Source organism: Lepidochelys kempii, chromosome 26 (assembly GCF_965140285.1).
Source record: "Lepidochelys kempii isolate rLepKem1 chromosome 26, rLepKem1.hap1, whole genome shotgun sequence".
In the NCBI taxonomy this organism is placed as follows: Eukaryota; Metazoa; Chordata; order Testudines; family Cheloniidae; genus Lepidochelys; species Lepidochelys kempii.
In genome coordinates this window covers 15,067,404-15,095,193 of record NC_136405.1, presented here as the reverse complement: position 1 = coordinate 15,095,193, position 27,790 = coordinate 15,067,404, and the positions used below count along the sequence as shown (strand labels likewise).

The window sequence follows — 27,790 nt, the reverse complement described above, 5'->3', positions numbered from 1 at the left end:
GATATTCTATGATTCTATGATGCTTTTGTATGGTCCTCAGGCAGCTCCAAATGAGGAGAGGGGCTGGCTCTGGCCCCGTTAGCTGGCCACGCTCGGGCCGAGGGTGCTTATCTTGGCGGTAATTAAAACCAAACTCATTTCATTCAGAGACACGAGGCTGTGAGGACCCCGGCCCCTCCTGGGCTCCCCGGTGTGAGAGGAATTCTCCCGCTGAGATCTAAGGTCCAGGCTCCCAGACAGTCTGTGCCCAGTGGCTGGGGTCCGTGCTCGTCTGCCACAGCCAGGTTGTTCCAAGGGGGCTCTCAGGCTCTTCCCCCAAGGGAATGAAACTGCTCTCTGAAAAGGGCACCTGACAGAGCTCGATGGGCACTACCGGGCATGGGGCCCTGCCTGTAGCCCAGTCACTCTCCTGGCAGCCCAGTGGGCGCTGCTGGCCCTGAGAGCCGCTGGCCTGGCAAAGCTACCATTCCCAACACGCCCTGGCATGGACCCAACGCCCAACCTGGACACCTTTATCAAGCTGTGGGTCAGTCCTGACGCCCCCTAACTGAACCGTGCCTGGAGAGAGAGAAGCGAGGTCCCGACCTGCTTCCACATTCTCCTCACAGGGGCCCGAGCAGATCAGCCAGGTTAAACCTCACCTCTCTGACACGGGGAAGGGCTGGTGTCCTGCTTGGGGCCTACGTCTGCGTTGCGGGGAATCCAGACCCTCCGCCGTGTCTCAGCCAGAAAGACTCCAGGCCCCAGCCCCTCTAAGGGGGTCTGGGCTGAGCCTGTCCAGAACTTGCACCCCCCGTTCTCTACCTGCACTGTGGCTACGGATGGACACCGTGTCTGCACCCTCCAGTGCCCTCTCTGGCTACAGCTCACTGTGACAGAGAGCCGGGGCGCTCCTCAACTCAGGGACCTCTGACAATTAGACTTAGATATGTCCAGGTTCACAACTTTAGAGCTCAGCACTGGAGCATCCCGGAAGTGGGGGAGTCTATTGACAGCTCCCCTTCTCCTCCAGCCCAGTTACGCACCAAACAGTTCCCAGACTCCAGGGTCACCGGGAGGTTCCACAGTTTGATCCGATCCACGGCGTCATCCTCGGCATTCCCTGGTCGTCACCCACGACACTTTCACCACTGGGACACTTTGTGTGGAGACTCACTCACCAGTTTTGCGCCCAAGCCCGTGTTCTGGGCCTGAAACCTCCTGTGATCTTTGCCAGCTGCCAGAGGATTCAGAGACTAAAGGAGGTTCGCCATAGGGGACCGCTGCCACCCTGCGATCCACTCTAGAGCTTCTGGAATTCCGTGTTTTCAGTACAAAGAGAGTGGATGCCCTGCCGCCCCATCCGAGTTACGATTGTCCAACTGACTCTCCATCCAAAGCCAAGATCCCCTTTACCCATCTATACTCCCTCTGGGAACCTGAACTCCAGATGCTCTGGGAGTACCGCTGTGAGGACCTGGAAAAGGGGTTCATTCACACTTCCACCTCTCTGGTGGGGGCTCCAATCTTCTTTGTGACAGGGGATGGCTTCTTACGCCCCTGTATTGACTGTCCAACTCTGACCAAAGCGACTGTCCAAAACCACCTATTAACGAGGTGCCGCTTGGCCAAGATTGTGAGTAAGTTGGACCTTTGTTGGGCCTACAACCTGGTCCGACTCAGGGAAGGAGACAACTGGAAAACTGCATTTCACACCCAATAAGGACATGGCTAGTTATGCCTTTTGGGTTACATAACGATCCGGCGATGTTCCAGCATTTCGCCAGGGAGAGCTTCCGGGACATATGGGATGTTTTGTGGTGATTTAGCTGGATGATATTCCTGTTTTTTTCCAAAAGCCAGGAGCTTCCCAAGCAACATGTGCACCATGTTCCCAGCAGACTCCACCGAAACCATCTTCATGCCAGACTGCAGAAATGAGAGTTTGACAAAGACACAGTTGAGTTCCTCGGGTTCCCCCACCGGGCTAGCAATGGACCCACCGGAGGGTGGGTTTTTGCCATCTCTGGTGGAAAAGCCCTGAAGGACGTCAGCAGTTTCTTGTCTTTGGCAATTACTACAGATGTTTTTTCAAAGGATTCTCTCACCTAGTAGCCCCAATAACTTCATCTGGTCGCCAGGGTCCCAGCTCAAGTGTGAGCAGCTAACGAGTTCTTTTACCTCAGCTCCTGTTCTTGTGCACCCGGATCCTGCCGCGCCCTGGACCACAGAGGCAGATGCCATTGGAGTCGTTCTGTCGCAACCTACTGGCCCTGTGACCAACTCCATCCCTCTGCCTGTTTCAGGGAAATGCCCCCTCCCCCCCAAGAATTACGATATCTGTGACGGGGGGTTATTTGTGATGGAGGCGGCATTTGAAGACTGGAGACACCTTCTAGAAGGAGCTTGTTTCCTGGTCCAGGTCCTTACTGACCATAAGTTTCTGGACTGTCTCTGAACTGCTTGTATCCTTAACCAGGGACAGATTCACTGGTCGCTTTTCTTGGCCAGATTCGATTTCGTTGCCACCTACCGCCCTGGATCGTGAATGGGAAAGCAGAGGCTCTGTCCCACAAGGATGAATACACCGAGTCAGACACAGGTCCCTTGGCTACTGTTTTTCGCCCATCAAATTTTATTTGAGGGACAGCAAACAGGGACCTGAAATCCTTCATGCGGTCCCTGCTGCCTCAAGACCACCCAGATCTGTCAGACCCAGCTGCTACCAACTCTCTGCCCAGCTCGGGTTTAATTTGAAGGGTGAGCTGCTTTATCGCAGAAGACGTCTTTACAGCTCAGACTCGAGGTGTTAATGCTCTGCCATGATACACCAATGGCCGGCCACTTCAGATGCTTCCAAACCCAAGACTTGGTGTAATGGAGTTTCTGGTGGCCAGGGCTGAGCACTGCCGTGAAGAGGTCATTAGATCATGTGATCTGTGCCAACCCACGCAGTCTTCTCCAACCTTTTCCTACCCCATCTCAACCCTGGTCCTTGGTGTCCTTGGACTTCATTGTAAAGCTGCCCCGCTCCCGGGTTGCACCATCATCCTCGTCACCGTCAATCTCCTCACTCTGATGGCACATTTTATTTCTCTTCGCTCCCCCAGCGCCCAGGAAAGCCTGGGCCTTTTCCTAGGTTGTGTTTTTCTGCTGCCAACCAGACTTGTCACAGATCAAGGTTCCCAGTTCACGTCCTGTTTTTGGTGCAAACTCTTAGGAATGGAGCCGCTTCCCTCTGGGGCTCATCACCTGCAGGTCAACGGGCGAGCCAGGCCCTCAAGCCTTCCTCCTCTGCTTTCTCATTGTCCGGATGACGGGGCCACCCTCCTGCCACATGGGGTTTGCGTACAACAGCTGCACCCGGGCAGCCACCTGGCAGAGCCCATGCTGTGCAGACTGCCGTTCCACCCTCACCTTCTGCGGCTGCACCCACGGCCCCCGAGTCTCCGCTGCAGCAGGTCTCCTTGCCCAGCCTCACCAGGTCCACCAAGAGCTTACCGAGTACCTGGGCCTCCAAAGAGACCCACAAACGTCACTCCGACTGAAAACGGCAAGCCACCGCCCCTATCGGCAGGAGATAATGTCTGGCTGCCCTCCAGACGCCTCAGATCCACCCGACCCTCAGCCAGCCTGGAGGAGCAGTGCCTCGGCCCAGGTGAGAGCGCAGAACAAACTAACCCTGTAGCATTCAGCCTCCAGCTGCCAGAATACTTGAAGGGTCCCTTCCCTTCCTGACCTCTGACTCCCGGCTCCAACCCTCAGCTCCACCTCTTGACTGCGGCTCCCGTTAGCCCTTTGGCTTGGACTTTGGTCTCTGACTCCCGGCTCCAGCACTCGGCTTCACTTCTGGACGTGCCCCGTCTGGATTCAGCTCTAACTGGCAGGCTGGATGCTTCCTCCAACCACTAGGCCAGACCGTCTACAACTTGGACTCTGACAGGGGGTGAGAAAGTACAGCAAAATTCCTATGGAAGGACCAATTAATTATCGGGATTATATTGTAATCACTAATATCACCACCAGTCAATGAGCTATAGGTAAAATGTCCTTCTCTAGCCTCCACATTTCCTCCATTTACAGGTAGCAAATTGAACTTGTCTAATAATGCTTTTAATTTGCCTCTGGAGATTTTAACCACCTGGGCTCTAGAGTTTCAAGGGGGAAGTTCAAAAATCTCCTCCCTAGGTTCATAGAAAGATGCTCCCACAATGACTCAGAATAAAATGGGAGGATCGGGGGCTGGGAGGAGATAAACAGTTAATACTAAAATTTGGAGAGCATGAATTTTTTTAAAACTACATCCTGAATGTCCTGACACTTTGATTCCCACGGTAAAATCTGGGCTCTCGGGAGACAGGAAAGCAGGTTAGCCAGTCCCGCTGATCTATGGCCCCTTTTACACAATCATCTTCCTCCTTGAGGAGAGGATCCAAACCCAGGCCCAAGTAAGATTGCAGGCTCAGCTAATCATGTTTCTTGTAAAAAAAACCAAAACAAATGGAAGGTTTCCAACAATGTAAAAAACTCCATCTCGTTCGTCTTACTTTGCTACCGAGATACAGTTCAGGGTATAATACCTAAATCATCCCAGGAAAGCCCCCGGGGCAGAAGGGAAGAAGTCAGACAGGCTAGTCAGAGATAAGAAGTGGACCCAAAAGCCTGATTGTAAGAGTCTGACTCATCTCCAGCTACCACATCATTTGATGAGTAACTTGCCTGGGTGACGGTACACATGGGGCCAGGGAGGGATCCTCCTGGAACTCTAGCTCGGGGCTCCCACGGCAGAGAGCACCACCCTGGGGAGGGGGCATGGTAACAGGGGTTGGCCTAGAAGACCGGGAGGTCAAACCTGGGGGACCCGGTTCGGCTCTCAGGGGAGTGTTTGCGCCCCTGGAGATGAGAATTTCCAACTCCTGGAACGTGTTCGCTGATGAGCAAATTCCCCTCCTGCCTCGGGTCTAAAGGGGCCATCTCAACTTGACAGCGCTGGCTGGTGACTAGAAACGACCTGTGTCTGCCCGGTGTTGTCGGCCTGAATATCGTCCCTTCAGCAAACTAGAAATCACCTGCCGGGATCAAGTCCCAGTGGGCCAAACATGGCAGGGTGGGGGATAAGGGTGGGGGAGGGGTGGATGGGCTGGGGGGGAGGGGAGAGGTGGCAGGGCATGGGATATGGGGGGCTGACAGGGTAAGGGGAGGGAAAACACTGGGGGGCTGGATTGTTACCCACACAACTCTTCTGTTACACACACACTAGGGCACTGGGCACCCACCCTTTCCCAATTCCCAGGGCCCAGGGTGTGATCTGGTTACGTTCCCACCCAGACCCAGCTCCTAGGGCTCAGGACACCCGCCCTGCAGGACCCCAGTGAAACCGCCTCACACAGCAATACCCGCATCCTCTGGTGATGAGCAATTCCCCAGCAGAATACAGGCGCTGAGCACCCAGTGCTGGACTCGCCAGTGCTCATCACCCAGACGGACTTTCCCTGCTGGCCTGGCAAGGTCGGTCTCGTCTGGGTTCTGGTTGCTGCACGTCATGGTCGTGCAGAGGATTCTTAGCAGCTCTGATCTTAGGCTGAGTCTTGGGGGTGAGTTCTTCTTCTTCTGCTTCTTCTTCTTTCTTCCTCTTCTTCTGCTTCTACTTCTTCTTCCAGGCCTTTCCTTCTTATTCGTCTGTTCCTTCTGCTGGTCTCCTTCTTGAACCCCAATTTATACAGTGAAACTTGAGTCCTGCTTAGCTATTAGCATCGCCGGGCGTCCGGTTTTGGACTGGAACGCCCGGTTGAAAAGGGACCGTGGTGGCTCCGGTAAGCACAGCCGACGGGGCCGTTAAAAGTCCAGTCAGTGGTGCAGCGGGAGCCCGGGGCTAAGGCAGGCTCCCTGCCCGCCCTGGCTCCATGTGGCTCCTGGAAGCAGCTGCCAGGTCCCTGTGGCCCCTAGACACATGACACGCTGCCCCACTCTATGGGCCGGCTCCACAGCTCCCATTGGCCAGAAACAGTGACCAATAGGAGCTGCAGGGGCAGCGTCTGCGGGTGCAAGGGCAGTGCTTGGAGCATCCCTGGCCACCCATGAGCCTAGAGGCTGCAGGGACCTGGCAGCCACTTCCTGGGAGCTACGGTAAACGCCACCAGGAGCCTGCACCCCAAACCCCCTCCCCTGCTCCAGCCCGGAGCCCCCCCTGCACCCCAAACCCATCATCCCTGGCCCCACCCCAGAGCCTGCACCCCCAGCTGGAGTCCTCACCCCACCGCACTCCAACCCCCTGCCCCAGGCCGGAGCCCTCTTCTGCACCCTGAACCCCTCATTTCTGGCCCCACCTGAAGCCCGCACCCCCAGCCCAGAACACATCCCCCCACCCCACCCTAACCTCCTGCCCCAGCCCAGAGCCTTCTCCAGCACCCCAAACCCCTCATTCCTGGCCCCACTCCAGAACCCGCCCCCCCGGGCAGAGCCCTCACCCACCCCCCTGCACCCGAACCCTCTGCCCCAGTCCGGTGAAAGTGAGGGAGGGGGAGAGTGAGTGACAGAGGGAGGGGGCCTGGAGTGAGCAGGGGCGGGGCCTCGGCGAAGAGGCGGGGCAGGAGGCGGGGCAGGGATGTTCAGTTTTGTGCGATTAGAAAGTTGACAACTCTATTAGCTATCCCTGAACCAATCATTGTACTAAACAATTCTCTAAGCAATCCTGACATGGGGTAAACCAACCCTTTAACCAGCCCTACCCCGCCACCTGACTTGATTCACACCCAGCAAAACTACCTATGTAACAGACAGAAACAGGCAAAGAACCAGACAGAGACACAACAGAGAAGTGGGGACCATAAAGACAAAACAGTAAGTGGGGATTTCACAACCACAACGGTAGAGAAGTGATTTCGTGCCCGACAGACGCCATCAAACAAAGTTTTCTGTCCCCATCTGACGCTGTTTCTGTACCTGGTGACGCTGGGTGCTGTTCGGACGGGCTCTCCTCCGAAACAGCCCGAGCTTGCAGCGGTTTAATGTCGTTTAGATGGGATGTGACTTCCTGCTTCCCCGCTGATGGCTGCAGGTCTCTTCTTACGTGGGACACACAAAGGCCTTACCGGATCTGGGGCGAGGGCGTGGGAGTGGAGCGAGGCCAGACCATAGTGGGCCCGGTTAACACAACCCATCTGCTCTGGGTGGTGCCCATGTGTCCGTGAGTCCCATACGGCCGCTCCGTGTACCTGTGTATCCACGTGTGTGCGTCAGGGCTTCGGATGCCCGTGTGTGCAGCATATGTGTGTCCCACAGGCCTGTGGGGTGTGGCTGTGTGCTGGGGAGGTGGCATGTGTGTGTCTCTGCGTGCTGGTGGGGCTGTGTGAGCCTGCGGGTGTGTCTGTGTCTGGGGACGTGTGCGTCCACATGGCCGGGTGTGTCCACGTGTCCGTGGGGGCGTGTGTGTCCGTGTGTCTTCGTGTCTGTGGGTGTCAGTGTAGGTCCGTGGGGACGTGTGGGTCCATGTCCATGTGTGTCCTCGTGTCCGTGAGTGTCCGTGTGGGTCCGTGGGGACGTGTGTGTCCTCGTGTCTGTGGGTGTCAGTGTAGGTCCGTGGGGACGTGTGGGTCCATGTCCATGTGTGTCCTTGTGTCTGTGAGTGTCCGTGTGGGTCCGTGGGGACGTGTGTGTCCTCGTGTCCGTGAGTGTCCGTGTGGGTCCGTGGGGACGTGTGTGTCCTCGTGTCTGTGGGTGTCAGTGTAGGTCCGTGGGGACGTGTGGGTCCATGTCCATGTGTGTCCTTGTGTCTGTGAGTGTCCGTGTGGGTCCGTGGGGACGTGTGTGTCCTCGTGTCCGTGAGTGTCCATGTGGGTCCGTGGGGACGTGTGTGTCCTCGTGTCTGTGGGTGTCCGTGTGGGTCCGGGTCCATGCGGGTCCACGGGGACGTGTGTGTCCTCGTGTCTGTGAGTGTCCATGTGGGTCCGTGTCCATGTGTGTCCATGTGTCCGTGGGTGTCCGTGTGGGTCCGGGTCCATGCGGGTCCGTGGGGATGTGTGTGTCCTCGTGTCTGTGGATGTCCATGCGGGTCCACGGGGACGTATGTGTCCTCGTGTCTGTGAGTGTCCATGTGGGTCCACGGGGACGTGTGTGTCCTCGTGTCTGTGAGTGTCCGTGTGGGTCCACGGGGACGTGTGTGTCCTCGTGTCTGTGGGTGTCCATGTGGGTCCACAGGGACGTGTGTGTCCTCATGTCTGTGGGTGTCCATGTAGGTCCGGGTCCATGTGTGTCCTTGGGTGTCCGTATGGGTCTGTGTCCGTGCGGGTCCACGGGGACGTGTGTGTCCTCGTGTCTGTGGGTGTCCATGTGGGTCCGTGTCCATGTGTGTCCATGTGTCCTTGGGTGTCCGTGTGGGTCTGTGTCCGTGCGGGTCCACGGGGACGTGTGTGTCCTCATGTCTGTGGGTGTCCGTGTAGGTCCATGGGTCCGTGGGTCCATGTGGCTCTTCCCATGGATGCATGAGGGGTTCCCGCTCGCCCGAGGCAGGTGTCTGCCATTCGCCCTCTAGCTCAGACGCGGCCCTTTCCCCCGATCCTGGCCCTGGCCCCGGCCGCGGCTCTGGGTGTGGTGCGTACAGAGGCACATCCTGCTTTGCCTGTAGGGACGGGGAACGAGCTCCCCCCAGCCAGTTCTCAGCCCCACGGTGCAGGCGGGGAAGCCACAGCCCAGGGAGGGGCAGGGACTGGCTCAGACCCCAGCTCCCCAAGCCCCGGCTCTACCCACCAGCACCCCGGCCACCATCTCCTGCGGCTGCCCAATCGCTGCCGTGTTTCAGCGGTGCCGGGCGCCCGGCTCAGCTCACAGCCTGGCCCCGCGGCACCCCCTGCGCAGGATCCGCCCGGCCCACCCAGCCGGCATGTCCTATAGGGCACCCCCTGCCCGACCCCGAGCACCCTGCTTTGCAATGGGGCTCTGCCGACAGGCTGGCTGTAGGGTACTGCATTCGTCCCAGGCCTGCAGGAGACAGGGGACCCCAAAAGGCAGCTGGGGGTGGGGCGCAGCCATAGATCTGCAGCTCCTTGGCTGCCTGGCAGTCGCCCGCAGGGGGCCCTGCGGCCAACCTGTCCTAGTGCCCCACCTCGAGCCCAGGAGCTGCAGGATCCAGCTGAGCCCCTCATGCCCGCAGGCAATGCAGCCAGGCCCGTGTGGCTGCTCTGACCCCAAGGCCCCGTCTGCCAGGGCTAGATGTGCGAGATCATGGGACCAGAATTCCCCCCAGGCCTAGCATCTGTGCATGGGGTGGATGGCCTCCTCCCCAGAGCGAGCTGCACCTCCATGGGGCTGGGCGGGTTTGGAGCCGGCAGGCCCCTTAGACACTCAGTATAATCTGGGGCCCAACAAGCACCAAGTGGGGAGCGGTTCCCCAATTCCCCCATCTCCCTCCCTGCAGCACGGTGACCCTCTGGGGCTGGGGGCCCCATCCCTGCCAGCTGGCTGGGACCCCCAGAATGGAAGCAGGGCTCCTGTGGGCTGCCGAGAGCAGCTGCCATGTGGCCCATCATCCCGGCCGCCCCAGCTGCCTTCCAGGTCCCGGAGAGGAAACGTGTGGTTGTGAAAGTCGGATGCATTAAATAAAGCAGCGGAAGGGCCCTCTTGCCATGCCAAGTGGGTCAGGCCTGGGGAAGGCCCCCCCCTCCGCCCCGCTTCCTGCCGAAGCCATGTGAGCTGCCGTGAGGCCTGCTTGGGTCACTCCTTTCCTTCCTAGTTCCTGACATTGTCTGCCGTGGCCCGCCCACGCGGCCGCCCTGCCCGCCAGCCCTGCCCCGACCCGCGCGAGAGTACAGGCAACGGGCAGGCGCAGGGAGCCAGGGCCCCGGCTGTCATCGGGTGACGGAGAAGGAGGGGGCCTAAGGGACATGGCAGCACAGAGCAATCCCACGCTCCGGACGCCGGGGTTCCCGTTGCTGATCCTTAAGGGTCTGGTCCAGATCTGAGCTTCCCTGCAGGCTGTGGGGTGTCGGAGCCAGGAGCGGGGTCGGCCTGTCTCTGGTTCTAATCCTCACGGGGTCACATGTGGGTTGACTTCAGCGTGTCAGCCTGGTCCCGCGGGACAGTGGCTGCAGCCTGCCCGGTCACGCCCAGGTCCCAGGTCAGGCCCCAGGCCTGTAGGGTAGGGTCGCCGTAAATTTGCCAGGCCGCCGAAGGCTCATTTCAGCATCAGGACATCAACCTGCACCCTGGAGGAGCCCAGCGCCCCCACCCCCCCCGCATCTCCTCTGGGAGCCCCCGCTTGTCACAACAGCCCGGTCCCTCACTCCAGGCTTGAGCCATGCAGGCAGTGCCCAGCCCCCCACTGCCTGCCCCCCAGGGACGGGGCGTACTCCCTGTACCGCCCCCCATCTCCGCCCTGAGTCCTGGCAGCACTTTGGGCCCCCAGCGAGCGGTGCCCGGCGCAATCACCCTCTCGGCTCAGGGCAGCTTGGGCACACGGCTGCGCTCGGCCCTGCCCGTATCGGGTGGCCTTGGCTGGGCTGCCATGACCGGCCGGCTGGGGCAGTGTTGGGCCAGCTGCACCCGGGAGGCAGAGCCCCCGTCGTGGTGAATGTCCCCGGCTGGTGTCACCTGCCGCACTCAGACCTCCCCCACATGGCTGCGGCACAGCCCAGACCCTGGCACCCAGGCTGCATGGTGCCCGCCCACCACCCCATCTCCAGTCAGCTCCTCTCTGCTCCAGCTGCCGGCTGGCGTGTGCTTGATCCTGGACCTACGGCCGGCCGGGGATATCTGTGCCCCAGGGGCACAGAGCCATTAGCAGGCTGGCCTCCCGGAGGAGGGGGGGGCAACACCTCTGGGGTGGGGCTGGCCATGGGCGATGGTGAAGCGCTGCAGACAGGTGCCCCCTAGTCTGGCCCTGGGGTGAGGCCTTCGGATGAGAGCCAGGCCAATGGGGGCAGTAAGGGGGGCAGGGAAGAGACACAGGCATATGGCCCATGTTGGCATGCCAGGACCATGATAATAGAGGGTTGCCAACCCTCTGGGATTGTCCTGGAGTCTCCAGGAGTTAAAGATGAATCTTTAATTAAAAATTACGTCGCATGATGAAACCTCCAGGAATACGTTATAGAATCATAGACTATCAGGGTTGGAAGGGACCTCAGGAGGTCATCTAGTCCAACCCCCTGCTCAAAGCAGGACCAGTCCCCAACTAATCATCCCAGCCAGGGCTTTGTCAAGCCTGACCTTAAAAACTTCTAGGGAAGGAGATTCCACCACCTCCCTAGCTAACGCATTCCAGTGCTTCACCACCCTCCTACTGAAAAAGTTTTTCCTAATATCCAACCTAAACCTCCCCCACTGCAACTTGAGACCATTGCTCCTTGTTCTCTCATCTGCTACCACTGAGAACAGTCTAGATCCATCCTCTTTGGAACCCCCTTTCAGGTAGTTGAAAGCAGCTATCAAATCCCTCCTCATTCTTCTCTTCCGCAGACTAAATAATCCCAGTTCCCTCAGCCTCTCCTCATAAGTCATGTGTTCCAGTCCCCTAGTCATTTTTGTTGCCCTCCGCTGGATGCTTTCCAGTTTTTCCACATCCTTCTTGTAGTGTGTGGCCCAAAACTGGACACAGTACTCCAGATGAGGCCTCACCAATGTCGAATAGAGGGGAACGGTCACGTCCCTTGATCTGCTGGCAATGCCCCTATTTATACATCCCAAAATGCCATTGGCCTTCTTGGAAACAAGGGCACACTGTTGACTCATATCCAGCTTCTCGTCCACTGTCACCCCTAGGTCCTTTTCTGCACAACTGCTGCTGAGCCATTCGGTCCCTAGGCTGTAGCGGTGCATGGGATTCTTCCGTTCTAAGTGCAGAACTCTGCACTTGTCCCTGTTGAACCTCATCAGATTTCTTTTGGCCCAATCCTCTAATTTGTCTAGATCCCTCTGTATCCTATCCCTACCCTCCAGCGTATCTACCTCTCCTCCCAGTTTAGTGTCATCCGCAAACTTGCTGAGGGTGCAATCCACACCATCCTCCAGATCATTAATGAAGATATTGAACAAAACCGGCCCCAGGACCGACCCTTGGGGCACTCCACTTGATACCGGCTGCCAACTAGACATGGAGCCATTGATCACTACCCGTTGAGCCCGACAATCTAGCCAGCTTTCTATCCACCTTCTAGTCTATTCATCCAGCCCATACTTCCTTAACTTGCTGGCAAGAATACCGTGGGAGACCGTGTCAAAAGCTTTCCTGTGTTAATATCATGCTGGCATAATGGTGCCATGTTGCCATATCAGTTGTCATGCCAGTCCCCGACCCCTGTGATGGTGCCGTGCCGCCATGCCAGGCCAGTGAGGGGGTGAGCGAGAGGCCCTCTCAGGTAGGGGTGGGTTCTGCTCTCAGGAGGCCCCCGAGAGCTGGGTTTGCCCGGGGGGGGGGAGGTCGTGCAGCCCAGGCTGGCTCAGTCCTACACTGTGCCTCCCTCCCCCCGTGCCTGGGCTCCATGGAGGGGGAAGGGAGCGGAACGGATGGGAGGCCGCTGGGCCCCTGGAACCAGGCAGGGCCTCGGCCGCTGGCTGACCCCCGGGCTGCTGCACAGGGGCCGGTTTCCTCCGGCTGGAGCGGGGCGGGCCGTGGCCACAAGTCCCTGTCCCTGCGAGGGGAAGCCAAGCGCTGACAAGGGCGATGAGCTTCCTTCCTCCCGCAGCTCAGCACCGGGCACAGCCTGCCTGGGCCTCAGCCCCCCATTGGCATCGTGGGCGCAGGTGGGTGCCAGGGCCTGCCAGCATCACGGTGTGTAATGGGCTGGGGCCAGGGGGTGGGCAGGGCCCCTGGGAATTCTGGGTAATGGACTGGGGCCAGGGGGATGGGCAGGGCCCCAGGGGATTCTGGGTAACGGGCTGGGGCCATGGGGTGGGCAGGGCCCTGGGGAATTCTGGGTAATGGGCTGGGGCCAGGGGGATGCGCAGAGCCCCAGGGGATTCTGGGTAATGTTCTGGGGCCATGGGATGGGGCCATGGGGTGGGCAGGGCCCTGGGGGATTCTGGGTAACAGGCTGGGGCCAGGGGGATGGGCAGGGCCCCGGGGGATTCTGGGTAATGGGCTGAGGCTATAGGAGTGGTATCCTTTAAAAAGTGGAAGTTAAATCCTAGTGAGAAAAATAGAAAGGAGCATACACTCTGGCAAATTAAGTGTAAATATACAATTAGGAAGGCCAAAAAAGAATTTGAGGAACAGTTAGCCAAAGCCTCAGCCCTGGTCTACACTAGGAGTTGAGGTCAAATTTAGCAGCATTAAATCGATTTAACCCTGCACCCGTCCACATGACAAAGCCCTTTTTTCGACTTAAAGGGCTCTTAAAATCAATTTCCTTACTCCACCCCCAACAAGGGGATTAGCGCTGAAATTGGCCTTGCTGGGTCGAATTTGGGGTACTGTGGACACAATTAGACGGTATTGGCCTCCGGGAGCTATCCCAGAGTGCTCCATTGTGACCGCTCTGGACAGCACTCTCAACTCAGATGCACTGGCCAGGTAGACAGGAAAAGGCCCGCGAATTTTTGAATTTCAATTTCGTGTTTGGCCAGCTTGGCAAGCTGCAGGTGACCATGCAGAGCTCATCAGCAGAGGTGACCATGATGGAGTCCCAGAATCGCAAAAGAGCTCCAGCATGGACTGATCGGGAGGTACGGGATCTGATCGCTGTACGGGGAGAGGAATCCGTGCTATCAGAACTATGTTCCAGTTTTTGAAATGCCAAAACATTTGTCAAAATCTCCCAGGGCATGAAGGACAGAGGCCATAACAGGGACCCGAAGCAGTGCCGCGTGAAACTTAAGGAGCTGAGGCAAGCCTACCAGAAAACCAGAGAGGCGAACGGCCACTCCGGGTCAGAGCCCAAAACATGCCACTTCTATGATGAGCTGCATGCCATTTTAGGGGGTTCAGCCACCACTACCCCAGCCGTGTTGTTTGATTCCTTCAATGGAGATGGAGGCAACATGAAAGCAGGTTTTGGAGACGAGGAAGATGATGATGAGGTTGTAGATAGCTCACAGCAAGCAAGCAGAGAAACCAGTTTTCCCAACAGCCAGGAACTGTTTCTCACCCTGGACCTGGAGCCAGTACCCCCCGGACCCACCCAAGGCTGCATCCCGGACCCGCCAGGCGGAGAGGGGACCTCTGGTGAGTGTACCTTTTAAAATACTATACATGGTTTAAAAGCAAGCATGTTTAATGATTAATTTGTCCTGGCATTCGCGGCTCTCCTGGATGTACTCCCAAAACCTTTGCAAAAGGTTTCTGGGGAGGGCAGCCTTATTCCATCCACCATGGTAGGACACTTTACCACTCCAGGCCAGTAGCACATACTTGGGAATCATTGTAGAACAAAGTATTGCAGTGTATGTTTTCTGGCGTTCAAACAACATCCATTCTTTATCTCTCTGTGTTATCCTCAGGAGAGTGATATCATTCATGCTCACCTGGTTGAAATAGAGTGCTTCTCTTAAGGGGACATTCAGAGGTGCCCGTTCCTGCTGGGCTGTTTGCCTGTGGCTGAACAGAAATGTTCCCCGCTGTTAGCCATGGGTAGGGGGGAGGGGAGAGGTGCTAGCCACGCACCGGGGAGGGGAGGCAACATGCGACCTTGGAACGAAAGCACATGTGCTATGTATGTAATGTTAACAGCAAGGTTTACCATGAAAGTGCACCCATTGTTCTATAAAATGTGCCTTTTTAAATACCACTGTCCCTTTTTTTTCTCCACCAGCTGCATGTGTTTCAAGGATCACAGGATCTTCTCCTTCCCAGAGGCTAGCGAAAATTAGAAGGCGAAAAAAACATACTCACGATGAAATGTTCTCTGAGCTTATGCTGTCCTCCCACACTGACAGAGCACAGACGAATGCATGGAGGCAGACAATGTCAGAATGCAGGAAAGCACAAAATGACCGGGAGGAGAGGTGGCGGGCTGAGGAGAGTAAGTGGTGGGCTGAAGAAAGGGCTGAAGCTGAAAGGTGGTGGCAGCGTGATGAGAGGAGGCAGGATTCAATGCTGAGGCTGCTGGAGGATCAAACCAATATGCTCCAGCATATGGCTGAGCTGCAGGAAAGGCAACAGGAGCACAGACCACCGCTACAGCCCCTGTGTAACCAACTGCCCTCCTCCCCAAGTTCCATAGCCTCCTCACCCAGACGCCCAAGAACGTGGAGCGGGGGCCTCCGGCCACCCAGCCGCTCCACCCCAGAGGATCGCCCAAGCAACAGAAGGCTGGCATTCAATAAGTTTTAAAGTTTTAAACTTTTAAAGTGCTGTGGGGCCTTGTTCTTCCCTCCTCCACCACCCCTCCTGGTGCTTCTCTCCTCCACCACCCCTCCTGGGCTACCTTGGTAGTTATCCCCCTATTTGTGTGATGAATTTATAAAGAATGCATGAATGTGAAGCAACAATGACTTTATTGCCTCTGCAAGCGGTGATCGAAGGGAGGAGGGGAGGGTGGTTAGCTTACAGGGAAGTAATGTGAACCAAGGGACGGGGGGTTTCATCAAGGAGAAACAACAGAACTTTCACACCGTAGCCTGGCCAGTCATGAAACTGGTTTTCAAAGCTTCTCTGATGCACACCGCGCCCTCCTGTGCTCTTCTAACCGCCTGGTGTCTGGCTGCGCGTAACCAGCAGCCAGGCGATTTGCCTCAACCTCCCACCCCACCATAAACGTCTCCCCCTTACTCTCACAGATATTGTGGAGCACACAGCAAGCAGTAATAACAGTGGGAATATTGGATTCGCTGACGTCTAAGCGAGTCAGTAAACTGCGCCAGCGTGCCTTTAAACGTCCAAATGCACATTCTACCACCATTCTGCACTTGCTCAGCTTGTAGTTGAACAGCTCCTGACCACTGTCCAGGCTGCCTGTGTACGGCTTCATGAGCCAGGGCATTAAGGGGTAGGCTGGGTCCCCAAGGATAACTATAGGCATTTCAACATCCCCAATGGTTATTTTCTGGTCTGGGAATAAAGTCCCTTCCTGCAGCTTTTGAAACAGACCAGAGTTCCTGAAGATGCGAGCATCATGCACCTTTCCCGACCATCCCACGTTGATGTTGGTGAAACGTCCCTTGTGATCCACCAGAGCTTGCAGCACTATCGAAAAGTACCCCTTGCGGTTTATGTACTCGCCGGCTTGGTGCTCTGGTGCCAAGATAGGGATATGGGTTCCGTCTATGGCCCCACCACAGTTAGGGAATCCCATTGCAGCAAAGCCATCCACTGTGACCTGCACATTTCCCAGGAATGTCAGCAGATCTTTGATTGTGTTGGCTACTTGCATCACAGCAGCCTGCACAGTAGATTTGCCCACTCCAAATTGATTCCTGACTGACCGGTAGCTGTCTGGCGTTGCAAGCTTCCACAGGGCTATTGCCACTCGCTTCTCAACTGCGAGGGCTGCTCTCATCTTGGTATTATTGCACCTCAGGGCAGGGAAAAGCAAGTCACAAAGTTCCATGAAAGTGCCCTTACGCATGCGAAAGTTTCGCAGCCACTGGGAATTGTCCCAGACCTGCAACACTTGTTTCCCAAGCACAGAATCGGCGTTCCACCGCATGAACCTGCCCCATTAGCACCATGATGCCCACATTGCCAGGGCCCGTGCTTTGAGAGAAGTCTGTGTCCATGTCCTCATCACTCTCGTCACTGCGCTGACGTCACCTACTCGCCTGGTTTTGCTTTGCCAGGTTCTGGTGCTGCATATACTGCTGGATAATCATAGAATCATAGAATCATAGAAGGTTAGGGTTGGAAGGGACCTCAGGAGGTCATCTAGTCCAACCCCCTGCTTGAAGCAGGACCAATCCCCAATTTTTGCCCCAGATCCCTAAATGGCCCCCTCAAGGATTGAACTCACAACCCTGGGTTTAGCAGACCAATGCTCAAATCACTGAGGATCTCTCCAAAAATATATGATCTATACTATGAAAAAGTTTGAGAACCCTGATATAAAACTACTGTTTCTCTTACACAAAGGCTATTTATACACTGCGACTCTACAAACACTGCTTCCTGTTTAATCTTTATTTTAAAAGACCATACAATTACACATTAAGTTAATATCAGGGTTCTTTTCACGTGCGCGCTCTCTCATTTGTTTTATGCTGCAAGCCTTGAGAAGTTTGACCAAAAAAAGATGATTTAGTTGACTAAAAATTTTAGAATAACCACAAGAATATGTTAAACTACAATCCATCGGTGATCTTCCTGATAACACCATCCTGGCCACTATGGATGTAGAAGTCCTCTACACCAACATTCCACACAAAGATGGACTGCAAGCCATGCTCGTGGTGTTTAATGTGCTCCTAATTGCCAAAGTGATCTGAGCAGGCTCCATGCTTGCCGTGGTATGGCGTCTGCACAGAAAAAAAGGCATGGAACGATTGTCTGCCGTTGCCCTGACAGAGGGAGGGGCGACTGACAACATGGCTTACAGGGTTGGCTTACAGGGAATTAAAATCAACAAAGGGGGTGGCTTTGCGAGAAACTGAATGGCCCCCTCAAGGATAGAACTCAAAACCTCAAGGATAGAACTCAAAACTGGGTTTAGCAGGCCGTTGATTTCACAGTGGGAGGGAGGAGAAAATGAATACAAAACAAATCTGGTCTATTTCTTGTTTTCAGCCACTTCATCTATCTTTATACATCTTGCTGGCAGCAGACTGCAGCACGACCGCTAGCCATCGTCATCTCCTGGGTGCTCGGCAGAAGACGGTGCAGTATGACGACTAGCCGTCATTTTCTGCTGGCTGCAGATTAAAAGACAGCGCACTGCCGGTAGGACTGAATCGCCACGAGACGAAACAAGGGAAATGACCTGGCTGAGTCACTCCCATGTTTGCCCAGGCGCCCGGTTAAAGGAGCAGCCAGGACGACGTCGACGACGGCTACCAGTCATACTGCACTGTCTGCTGCCAAAAGGCAATGAGCTGCTGCTGTAGCAATGCAGTCCCACGTCTGCCAGCACCCAGGAGACATACGGTGACGGTGAGCTGAGCGGCTCCAGGCTTGCCGTGGTATGGCGTCTGCACAGGTAACTCAGGAAAAAAGGCGCGAAACGATTGTCTGCCCTTGCTTTCACGGAGGGAGGGAGGGAACGGGGGCCTGACGACATGTACCCAGAACCACCCGCGACAATGTTTTAGCCCCATCAGGCACTGGGATTTCTACCCAGAATTCCAATGGGCGGCGGAGACTGCGGGAACTGTGGGATAGCTACCCACAGTGCAATGCTCCGGAAGTCAACGGTTGCCTAGGTCCTGTGGACACACTCTGCCGACTACATGCACTTAGAGCATTTGTGTGGGGACACACAGTCGACTGTATAAAAACGCTTTCTACAAAACCGACTTCTATAAATTCGACCTAATTTCGTAGTGCAGACATACCCTCAGAAAGTAATAGCAATTTTTTTTTTCAGTGCATCAGAGGCAGAAAGCCTGCTAACAACCAGTAGGGCCACCGGACGATCGAGATGCTAAAGGAGCACTCAAGGACGATAAGGCCATTGCGTAGGAACAAAATGAATTCTTTGCATCGGTCTTCACGGCTGAGGATGTGAGGGAGATTCCCAAACCTGAGACATACTTTTTAGGTGACAAATCTGAGGAACTGTCCCAGACTGAGGTGTCATTAGAAGAGGTTTTGGAATAAACTGATAGATTAAACAGCAATAAGCCACCAGGACCAGATGGTATCACCCAAGAGTTCGGAAGAAACTCAAATGTGGAATTGCAGAACCACTAACTGTGGTCTGTGACCTATCATTTAAATCAGCTTCTGTACCAGACGCCTGGAGGATAGCAAATGTGACACCAATTTTTGAAAAGGGCTCCAGAGGCGATCCTGGCAATTATAGGCTGGTAAGCCTGACCTCAGTACTGGGCAAACTGGTGGAAATTATAGTAAAGAACAGAATTGTCAGACACAGAGATGAACATAATTTGCTGAGGAAGAGTCAATATGGTTTTTGTAAGGGGAAATCATGCCTCACCAATCTACTAGAATTCTTTGAGGAGGTCAATGGGCATGTGCCCCAAGGGGATCCAGTGGATATGGTGTACTTAGATTTTCAGAAAGCCTTTGACAAGGTCCCTCACCAAAGGCTCTTATGCAAAGTGAGCTGTCATGGGTAAGAGGGAAGGTCTTCTCATGGATTGGTAACTGATTAAAAGATAGGAAACAAAGAGGAGGAATAAATGGTCAGTTTTCAAAATGGAGGGAGGTAAATAGTGGTGTCCCCCAGGGGTCTGTTCTGGGACCAGTCCTATTCAATATATTCATAAATGATCTGGGAAAAGGGGTAAACAGAGAGGTGACAAAATTTGCAGATGATACAAAACTACTCAAGATAGTTAAGACCCAGGCAGACTGTGAAGAGCTACACAAGGATCTCTCAAAACTGGGTGACTGGGCAACAAAATGGCAGATGAAATTCCATGTTGATAAATGCAAAGTAATGCACATTGGAAAACAAAATCCCAACTATACATATAAAATGATGGGGTCTAAATTAGCTGATACCACTCAAGAAAGAGATCTTGGAGTCAGTGTGGAGAATTCTCTGAAAACATCCACCCAATGTGCAGCGGCTGTCAAAAAGCAAACAGAATGCTGGGAATCATTAAGAAAGGGATGGATAATAGGACAGAAAATATCATGTTGCCTTTTTATAAATCCGTGGTATGCCCACATCTGGAATGCTGCGTGCAGATGTGGTCGCCCCATCTCAAAAAAGATATATTGGAATGGAAAAGGTTCAGCAAAGGGCAACAAAAATGATGAGGGAGATGGAACAGCTTCCGTTTGAGGAGAGATTAATAATACTGGGACTTTTCAACTTGGAAAAGAGACGACTAAAGGGGGATATTCACAGTATTCTTGCCAGCAAGTTAAAGAAGTATGGGCTGGATGAATGCACTATAAGGTGGGTAGAAAGTTGGCTAGATTGTCGGGCTCAACGGGTAGTGATCAATGGCTCCATGTCTAGTTGGCAGCCGGTGTCAAGTGGAGTGCCCCAGGGGTCGGTCCTGGGGCCGGTTTTGTTCAATATCTTCATAAATGATCTGGAGGATGGTGTGGATTGCACTCTCAGCAAATTTGCGGATGATACTAAACTGGGAGGAGTGGTAGATACGTTGGAGGGCAGGGATAGGATACAGAAGGACCTAGACAAATTGGAGGATTGGGCCAAAAGAAATCTGATGAGGTTCAATAAGGATAAGTGCAGGGTCCTGCACTTAGGACGGAAGAACCCAATGCACACCGAATGGCTAGGCAGCAGTTCTGCGGAAAAGGACCTAGGGGTGACAGTGGACGAGAAGCTGGATATGAGTCAGCAGTGTGCCCTTGTTGCCAAGAAGGCCAATGGCATTTTGGGATGTATAAGTAGGGGCATAGCGAGCAGATCGAGGGACGAGATCATCCCCCTCTATTCGACATTGGTGAGGCCTCATCTGGAGTACTGTGTCCAGTTTTGGGCCCCACACTACGAGAAGGATGTGGATAAATTGGAGAGAGTCCAGCGAAGGGCAACAAAAATGACTAGGGGTCTGGAACACGACTTATGAGGAGAGGCTGAGGGAACTGGGATTGTTTAGTCTGCAGAAGAGAAGAATGAGGGGGGATTTGATAGCTGCTTTCAACTACCTGAGAGGTGGTTCCAGAGAGGATGGTTCTAGACTATTCTCAGTGGTAGAAGAGGACAGGACAAGGAGTAATGGTCTCAAGTGGGGGAGGTTTAGGTTGGATATTAGGAAAAACTTTTTCACAGGAGGGTGGTGAAACACTGGAATGCGTTACCTAGGGAGGTGGTAGAATCTCCTTCCTTAGAAGTTTTTAAGGTGAGGCTTGACAAAGCCCTGGCTGGGATGATTTAGTTGGGGTTGGTCCTGCTTTGAGCAGGGGGTTGGACTAGATGACCTCCTGAGGTCCCTTCCAACCCTGAAATTCTATGATTCTATGATTCTATGATATGATAGAGGTCTATAAAATCATGATGGGTGTAGAGAAAGTAGATAAGGAAGTGTTGTTTACTAATTCTCATAACACAAGAACTAGGAAAAAGAACAGGAGGACTTGTGGCACCTTAGAGACTAACAAATTTATTTGAGCATAAGCTTTTGTGAGCTACAGCTCACTTCATTGGATGCAAAAAGAACTAGGGGTCACCAACTGAAATTAATAGGCAGCAGGTTAAAACAAACAAAAGGCAGTATTTCTTTACGCAATGCACGTCAACCTGTGGAAGTCCTTGCTTGATGATGTTGTGAAGGCTAAGAACATAACAGGGTTCGAAAAAGAACTAGATAAGTTAACGGAGGACAGGTCCATCAATGGCTATTAGCCAGGATGGGCAGGGATGGTGTTTGCCAGAAGCTGGGAATGGGCGACAGGGGACGGATCACTTGATGATTCCATGTTCTGTTCATTCCCTCTGGGGCACCTGGCATTGGCCGCTGTCAGCAGACAGGATCCTGGGCTAGATGGATCTTTGGTCTGATCCAGTCTGGCCATTCTTATGAGTGGGCAGGGCCCCAGGGGATTCTGGGTAATGGGCTGGGGGCAGCGGGGTAGGCAGGGCCCTGGGGGATTCTGGGTAACAGGGGATGGGAGGATGGGGCTGGGCCGGGCCCCACTGGATTATGGGTGACTGGGCATTCAGTCCCAGAGGCTCCTAGGTCATGCCAAAGAGGAGGAAGCCCCAGACACGTGGCACGGCTTCTCCACCCCACGTCTCCCCAGTGCGCTGACTGGGAGTTCAATAGTGTTTGCCCACAAGGCCCAGACCACCAGCGAGGGAGCGCGGCCAGAGAGCCCATCCCCGGCACAGGGTGAGGGCGGCTCTGGGGGACACAGAGTGGAGGCTCGTGGGGGGAGGTGAGTAGCCCCACTGCAGGGCATGGTGGGATGGAGCTAGCCCAGCCGGCTGCACTGGGGCAGCTGCTGTGCTTGTGGCTTCCCATCCTGCCTGCTGGGGCCGCTGCAGCCACCAGCAGCTGGGTCGGGTCTGCTGAATTCCAGGTTCCAACCCAAATTAAGTCCTTACCCCTTGTGGTTGTGAAAAAACTGTCCCAGCTGGGACTCACTGCAGACCTGGCCGACAGACGGATGCTCGGAGTGGTGCCATCTCTTCCTGTTCAGCTCAGTGGGGTGTTAACTCTGAAACCTAGTGACCACCTGTATGACAGCCATCAGCTGTGTCTCTGCTGATCAGGTGAGTACAAACACTCAGCTGCATGGCAGTCATTGGCACAACTTGAGAAGACCCCCCCCACCCCCACCCTCCTGAGCCTACCACTCAACTGCTGTCCTAGCTGCACAGTGGGACAGGGAGTGTATGCTTTAATGAAGAGGCAATGTTAGCTAGAAGTCAGAGCAATGGGAAGGGAGTCAGGACGCCTGGGTTCTAGCCCCAGCTCTGGGCGAGAGTGGGGTCTAGTAGGTTGGAGCAGGGGGCTGGGAGCCAGCACACCTGGGTCTATTCCTGGCTCTAGGAGGGGGGTGGGGTTAGTGGGGGCTGGGAGCCAGGACACCTGGTTCAATTCCTTGCTCTGGGAAGGAAGTAGGATCCAGTGATTAAAGCAGGGAAACAACAATACTTCGCAGTTATCTAATGGGCTATTTGACACTGTACAGCCATTAACAGATTAACCCTCCGCATAGCCCCATGAAGCAGGGAGCTATTATTATCCCACTGGTAGAGATGGGGAAACCGAGGCACAGAGACTTGCCCAAGCTCCCCCAGTGACAGAGCTGGGAACAGAACTCAGGAACTCAAGTCCTCCAGCCCATGCTGTCCGAGAGCCAGGACTCCTGGCTTCTGGTCCTGACCAGCTGCACCACCTGGGGCTCAGCCCGTCTCCCTCCATGCCTCAGTTTCCTGGACTGCACAGCCGGGATCATGCTGCTTCCCTGCGGGGGCACAAGGGTTAATGGGTCGCTTACAAAGCCCCAGGTAGCATCGACCTCTGTAACACCAACCTGCTGCCTTGCTCCAGGCTGCTGACAGTTCCCCCGAGACGGGGGGCGGCGCGAGGGGGGCGTTTTCCCAATTAGCACCTTGGGTGCTGCCAAAGGAATCTGATACTAGCCAATTACGCTCGAAGAATCCTGCTGCATAGTCCCCCTGCCAGCCCCTGCCCCGCAGCCTGTGCTGGGTCTCCCGGCCGCACCCCTTGGCTGCCGGCCCAGCTCCCTGAGTAATTAGAGCTGGTGCCGAGGGGTTATTTGGAGTTTAGTGTCATTTGTCTGTGTGGGAGCTGGGCTCAGCCCCCCGGGCACGGGGCCAGGGCCGGGGGAGGGTTTGTTGTTCTTCTCACTAACTCCCTTATTCCATCAGGCTGCACACGCACAAAACGGGCAAGAGCCCCATGGCGCTGTTAGCCCATCGCGCCTGGCAGAGAGCTGGGCCACCCGCACTGGGCAAAGGGGATCTCCCTAGGGGTCCGGGCACCTTCTGCGTCCGGTTGGGTGTCACGTCAATGGAGCAGGTGCTAGTTGCTGAGCAGACAAGTAGTGAGACACTTGCTGGCAGCCGAATGGGTAGGGGAAACTGAGGCACAGATCATAGCATCATAGAATATCAGGGTTGGAAGGGACCTCAGGGGGTCATCTAGTCCAACCCCCTGCTCAAAAGCAGGACCCATCCCCATTAAATCATCCCAGCCAGGGCTTTGTCAAGCCTGACCTTAAAAACCTCTGAGGAAGGAGATTCCAACACCTCCCTAGGTAACGCATTCCAGTGTTTCACCACCCTTCTAGTGAAAAAGTTTTTCCTAATATCCAATCTAAACCTCCCTCACTGCAACTTGAGACCATTACTCCTTGTCCTGTCCTCTGCCACCACTGAGAACAGTCGAGATCCATCCTCTTTGTCTCTGCCCCGTCCCCCCAGCCCTGGGGCCACGGGGATGTTTTGCACTGGGGGGACAGGAACATGACTTGCGGTCCCGCTGAGGCCAGTCCCATGGGTTTGCTCCCTTCCCCCAGCGGGGTGGACGGCCGTGGGGAGAAAGCTTCTGCATGGCCAGCTAGCCTGTTCCTGCCCTACCAGCCCAGGCCCATCTAGCGGGATCCCACTTCCTGCCATCCACTGCAGAGAGAGGGGCCCTGCCCTCTGCCCGCAGTCCTGCCTGGCCCCACGGCGCAGAGGCTCTGGCCAGCCCGACCCTTGCTCAGACCCATGGGGGTCAGTGAGGCTTGTCTGAGGCCAGCCCTCTCGGGATTCGCCCCCCCGAGTGGGCTGACCCCCCAGGATCCTCGGACCCAGTCTGGCCGGTCTTCTGCCCGGGGCTAGACCTTGGATGGCTTGTTCCCCTGCTGCCACCGATCCCATCGGCTTGGCTGCTGTGCTGGGACCTCTGCCAGAACCCCGTCTTCTCACTGCACCCCAGCAGACATGGAGAAGCCAGGCCCCAGCTCCTCTATCTCCCTGGGGACTGGGGCAGGCCTGTTCCCCAGGGGGCGGCTCTGCAGAGGTGGGGTGACCCATGGCAGGGCTGCCCCCTGCCGTCTGCTCCCCAGTGAGCTGCCCAGCCTAGCTGCCACCGTCCCAAGCTCGAGGCTGCCAGACCTGCCCCAGGAGGTGGTCCCTAGTCCAACACCCCACCAGCCGAGTCGCCCGCCTCAGTGACCCCCCTCGCCACGGCTTGGGGATGGGGCGCAGCGTCCGTTCCATGTGCCAGTGGGTGGGAGTGATGCTGCGTCCCCCTGGCCTCGGGGCTACTGTCTCCACCCCAGCGTGTCGCGCTCGGCCAGGGCAGCCCGTCTGGACAGCCCCAGATGCACTGTCGGAGGGACCCGCCTGGCTGGCGTATCTGATCACCTGCCTGGCGCGGGGGAGGGGGGGGACACGCCACTCGCAATCGGGCTCCGCCCGGACCAGCCGGGGAGGGAAAGCCCGGGTGTAACTGTGCTGCGGGTGGGGCGCAGGGGACATTGGCAGAGCCAGGGATGGAACCCAGGAGTCCTGCCTCCCCGCAGCCATGCGAGGCTGACAGGCTGCACTGCCTGAGAGCAGAGCTACCGGGGGCGGGGTGGGGACCGAGCTGAGGGCCACGGGAGTGGTTAATAAATGTGGGGTGACCAGGGGCCCAAACCACAAATTCTTGGCTGGGGGGGGCAGTAAAATCTCTGTCTCTTCCCCATCTGTACTGTGTGGATAACCAAACTGTGCCTGTCTGCAACTGCCTAGAGCTCTTGGCACCAGCACCCACCTCCTCCTGCTCCCACACCAGGGGCCTCGGCCCCCTGAGCCTGTGAGAATCCCCACAGGCACTACAGGGGCTCTGACTCATTGCATCCAGAACAGGGCCATGGGGCATACCCCTGCCCCCACCGCTGCCCAGCAGCCAGGGGACTCTGCGATTGGCTCATGGGCTCTCTCCCCAGCACTCCTGCCCAACACTGCACTGGCATGGCTAACCTGGCATGGATGGAAAGGGCACGTGTTCAGACACCCACCGCTCACCAGATGGGTCCAGAAGGGAGAGATGTGGCCCTAAGACAGCCCAGACAGCAGGCACCAGGCAATGGGGGAACCCCACGGTGGGGCAGAGATGGGGGGTGGGGGGAGTTTCAGGACCACATGCAATGAGCTGGTTGTAATCAGCCCCGTGACTGAACCCTGCCCAGACTCGGGGGTATTTCTGGCTGCACCCTCTGTGCAGCCTCTGGGAGGATACTGGCCAAAGCAGCAGGCTGGCCTAGCTGCCCACAACAGCTCGGATGCAGCATATCTAATGGTTAGAGCAGGGCTGGGTGCCAGGACTCCTGGGTTCTCTCCCCAGCTGTGGGAGGGGAGTGGGGTCTAGTGGGTTAGAGCAGACAGGACTTGAAGTCAGGACTCCTGGGTTCTGTTCCTAGCTGGGCACTGGCTCACTGGGTATCCTGGGTGAGTCGTCTCTTTGTGCCTCAGTTTCCCCCTTTGTAACCTGGGCTCGAGGTTCCTACCCTCACAGCCTCTCAGGGCATGGGTGTGAAGGGCTCTGGGCTGGAGGGTGCCCGGGGGGGCGCAGGTGGGTGTCCCAGCTAGGAACTGCGCTCCCTCTGCCTCAGCACAGAGAGAATCTGTAGCCGGCTCCGTCTGCCGGAGGACGCTGGAACGGCGAGCACTGGCAGGGGCTAGGCTGGGGCATCGAGCTGCAGCTGGCCAGGTAGAAACACTTTGCTGGGGCGGGTATAATGAATCCTAGAATCTTAGACTATCAGGGTTGGAAGGGACCTCAGGAGGTCATCTAGTCCAACCCCCTGCTCAAAGCAGGACCAACTCCAACTAAATCGTCCCGGCCAGGGTTTTGTCAAGCCTGACCTTAAAAACCTCTAAGGAAGGAGATTCTACCACCTCCCTAGGTAACCCATTCCAGTGTTTCACCACCCTCCTGGTGAAATAGTGTTTCCTAATATCCAACCTAAACCTCCCTCACTGCAACTTGAGACCATTGCTCCTCGTTCTGTCATCTGCCACCACTGAGAACAGCCGAGCTCCGTCCTCTTTGGAACCCCCCTTGAGGTAGTTGAAGGCTGCTATCAAATCCCCCCTCATTCTTCTCTTCTGCAGACTAAACAATCCAAGTTCCCTCAGCCTCTCCTCATAAGTCATGTGTTCCAGTCCCCTAATCATTTTTAAAAAGAAAAGGAGTACTTGTGGCACCTTAGAGACTAACCAATTTATTAGAGCATAAGCTTTCGTGAGCTACAGCTCACTTCCTCAGATGCATTTTTGTTGTCCTCCGCTGGACTCTTTCCAATTTTTCCACATCCTTCTGGTAGTGTGGGGCCCAAAACTGGACACAGTACTCCAGACGAGGCCTCACCAATGTTGAATACAGGGGAACGATCATGTTTCTCGATCTGCTGGCCATGCCCCTACTTATACAGCCCAAAATGCCATTGGCCTTCTTGGCAACAAGGGCACACTGCTGACTCATATCCAGCTTCTCGTCCACTGTCACCCCTAGATCCTTATCTGCAGTGGTGGTGGTCAGGGACTCTCACCACAGGGGGACTGAGTCATCTATCTGCCGCCCTGACCGGGAAAACCGAGAAGTCTGCTGCTTGCCAGGAGCTAGGATTCACAATGTGACAGAGAGACTGCCGAGACTCATCAAGCCCTCGGATCGCTACCCCTTCCTGCTTTTCCACGTGGGCACCAATGATACTGCCAAGAATGGCCTTGAGCGGATCTCTGCAGACTACGTGGCTCTGGGAAGAAGGATAAAGGAGTTTGAGGTGCAAGTGGTCTTCTCGTCCATCCTCCCCGTGGAAGGAAAAGGCCTGGGTAGGGACCGTCAAATCGTGGAAGTCAACGAATGGCTACGCAGGTGGTGTCGGAGAGAAGGCTTTGGATTCTTTGACCATGGGATGGTGTTCCATGAAGGAGGAGTGCTGGGCAGAGACGGGCTCCACCTAACGAAGAGAGGGAAGAGCATCTTCGCAAGCAGGCTGGCTAACCTAGTGAGGAGGGCTTTAAACTAGGTTCACCGGGGGAAGGAGACCAAAGCCCTGAGATAAGTGGGGAAGCGGGATACCGGGAGGAAGCACGAACAGGAGCGCACGAGAGGGCAGGGCTCCTGCCTCATACTGGGAATGAGGGGCGATCAGCAGGTTATCTCAAGTGCTTTTATACAAATGCACAAAGCCTTTGGAAACAAGCAGGGAGAACTGGAGGTCCTGGTGATGTCAAGGAATTATGATGTGATTGGAATAACAGAGACATGGTGGGATAACTCACATGACTGGAGTACTGTCATGGATGGATATAAGCTGTTCAGGAAGGACAGGCAGGGC

At 55.6% G+C, this 27,790-nt stretch overlaps 1 protein-coding gene across 1 annotated transcript; it reads left to right on the top strand.

The window, feature by feature from the left end:
- The first annotated feature begins 13,055 nt into the window (after positions 1-13,055).
- On the top strand, positions 13,056-15,373 carry LOC140903659 (uncharacterized). The gene is made up of 2 exons (XM_073325289.2): positions 13,056-14,134; positions 14,721-15,373. The coding sequence occupies exons 1-2, from the start codon at positions 13,735-13,737 to the stop codon at positions 15,239-15,241; spliced, it is 921 nt and encodes a 306-aa protein (XP_073181390.1). The 5' UTR covers positions 13,056-13,734; the 3' UTR covers positions 15,242-15,373.
- Positions 15,374-27,790: the final 12,417 nt, after the last annotated feature.

Excerpts from the sequence above, each read along its gene's own strand:
- LOC140903659 (XM_073325289.2), top strand. The coding sequence starts at position 13,735 with ATGAAGGACAGAGGCCATAACAGGGACCCGAAGCAGTGCCGCGTGAAA. Across the intron at positions 14,135-14,720 it reads AGGCGGAGAGGGGACCTCTG|CTGCATGTGTTTCAAGGATC; the intron begins GTGAGTGTACCT and ends TTTCTCCACCAG.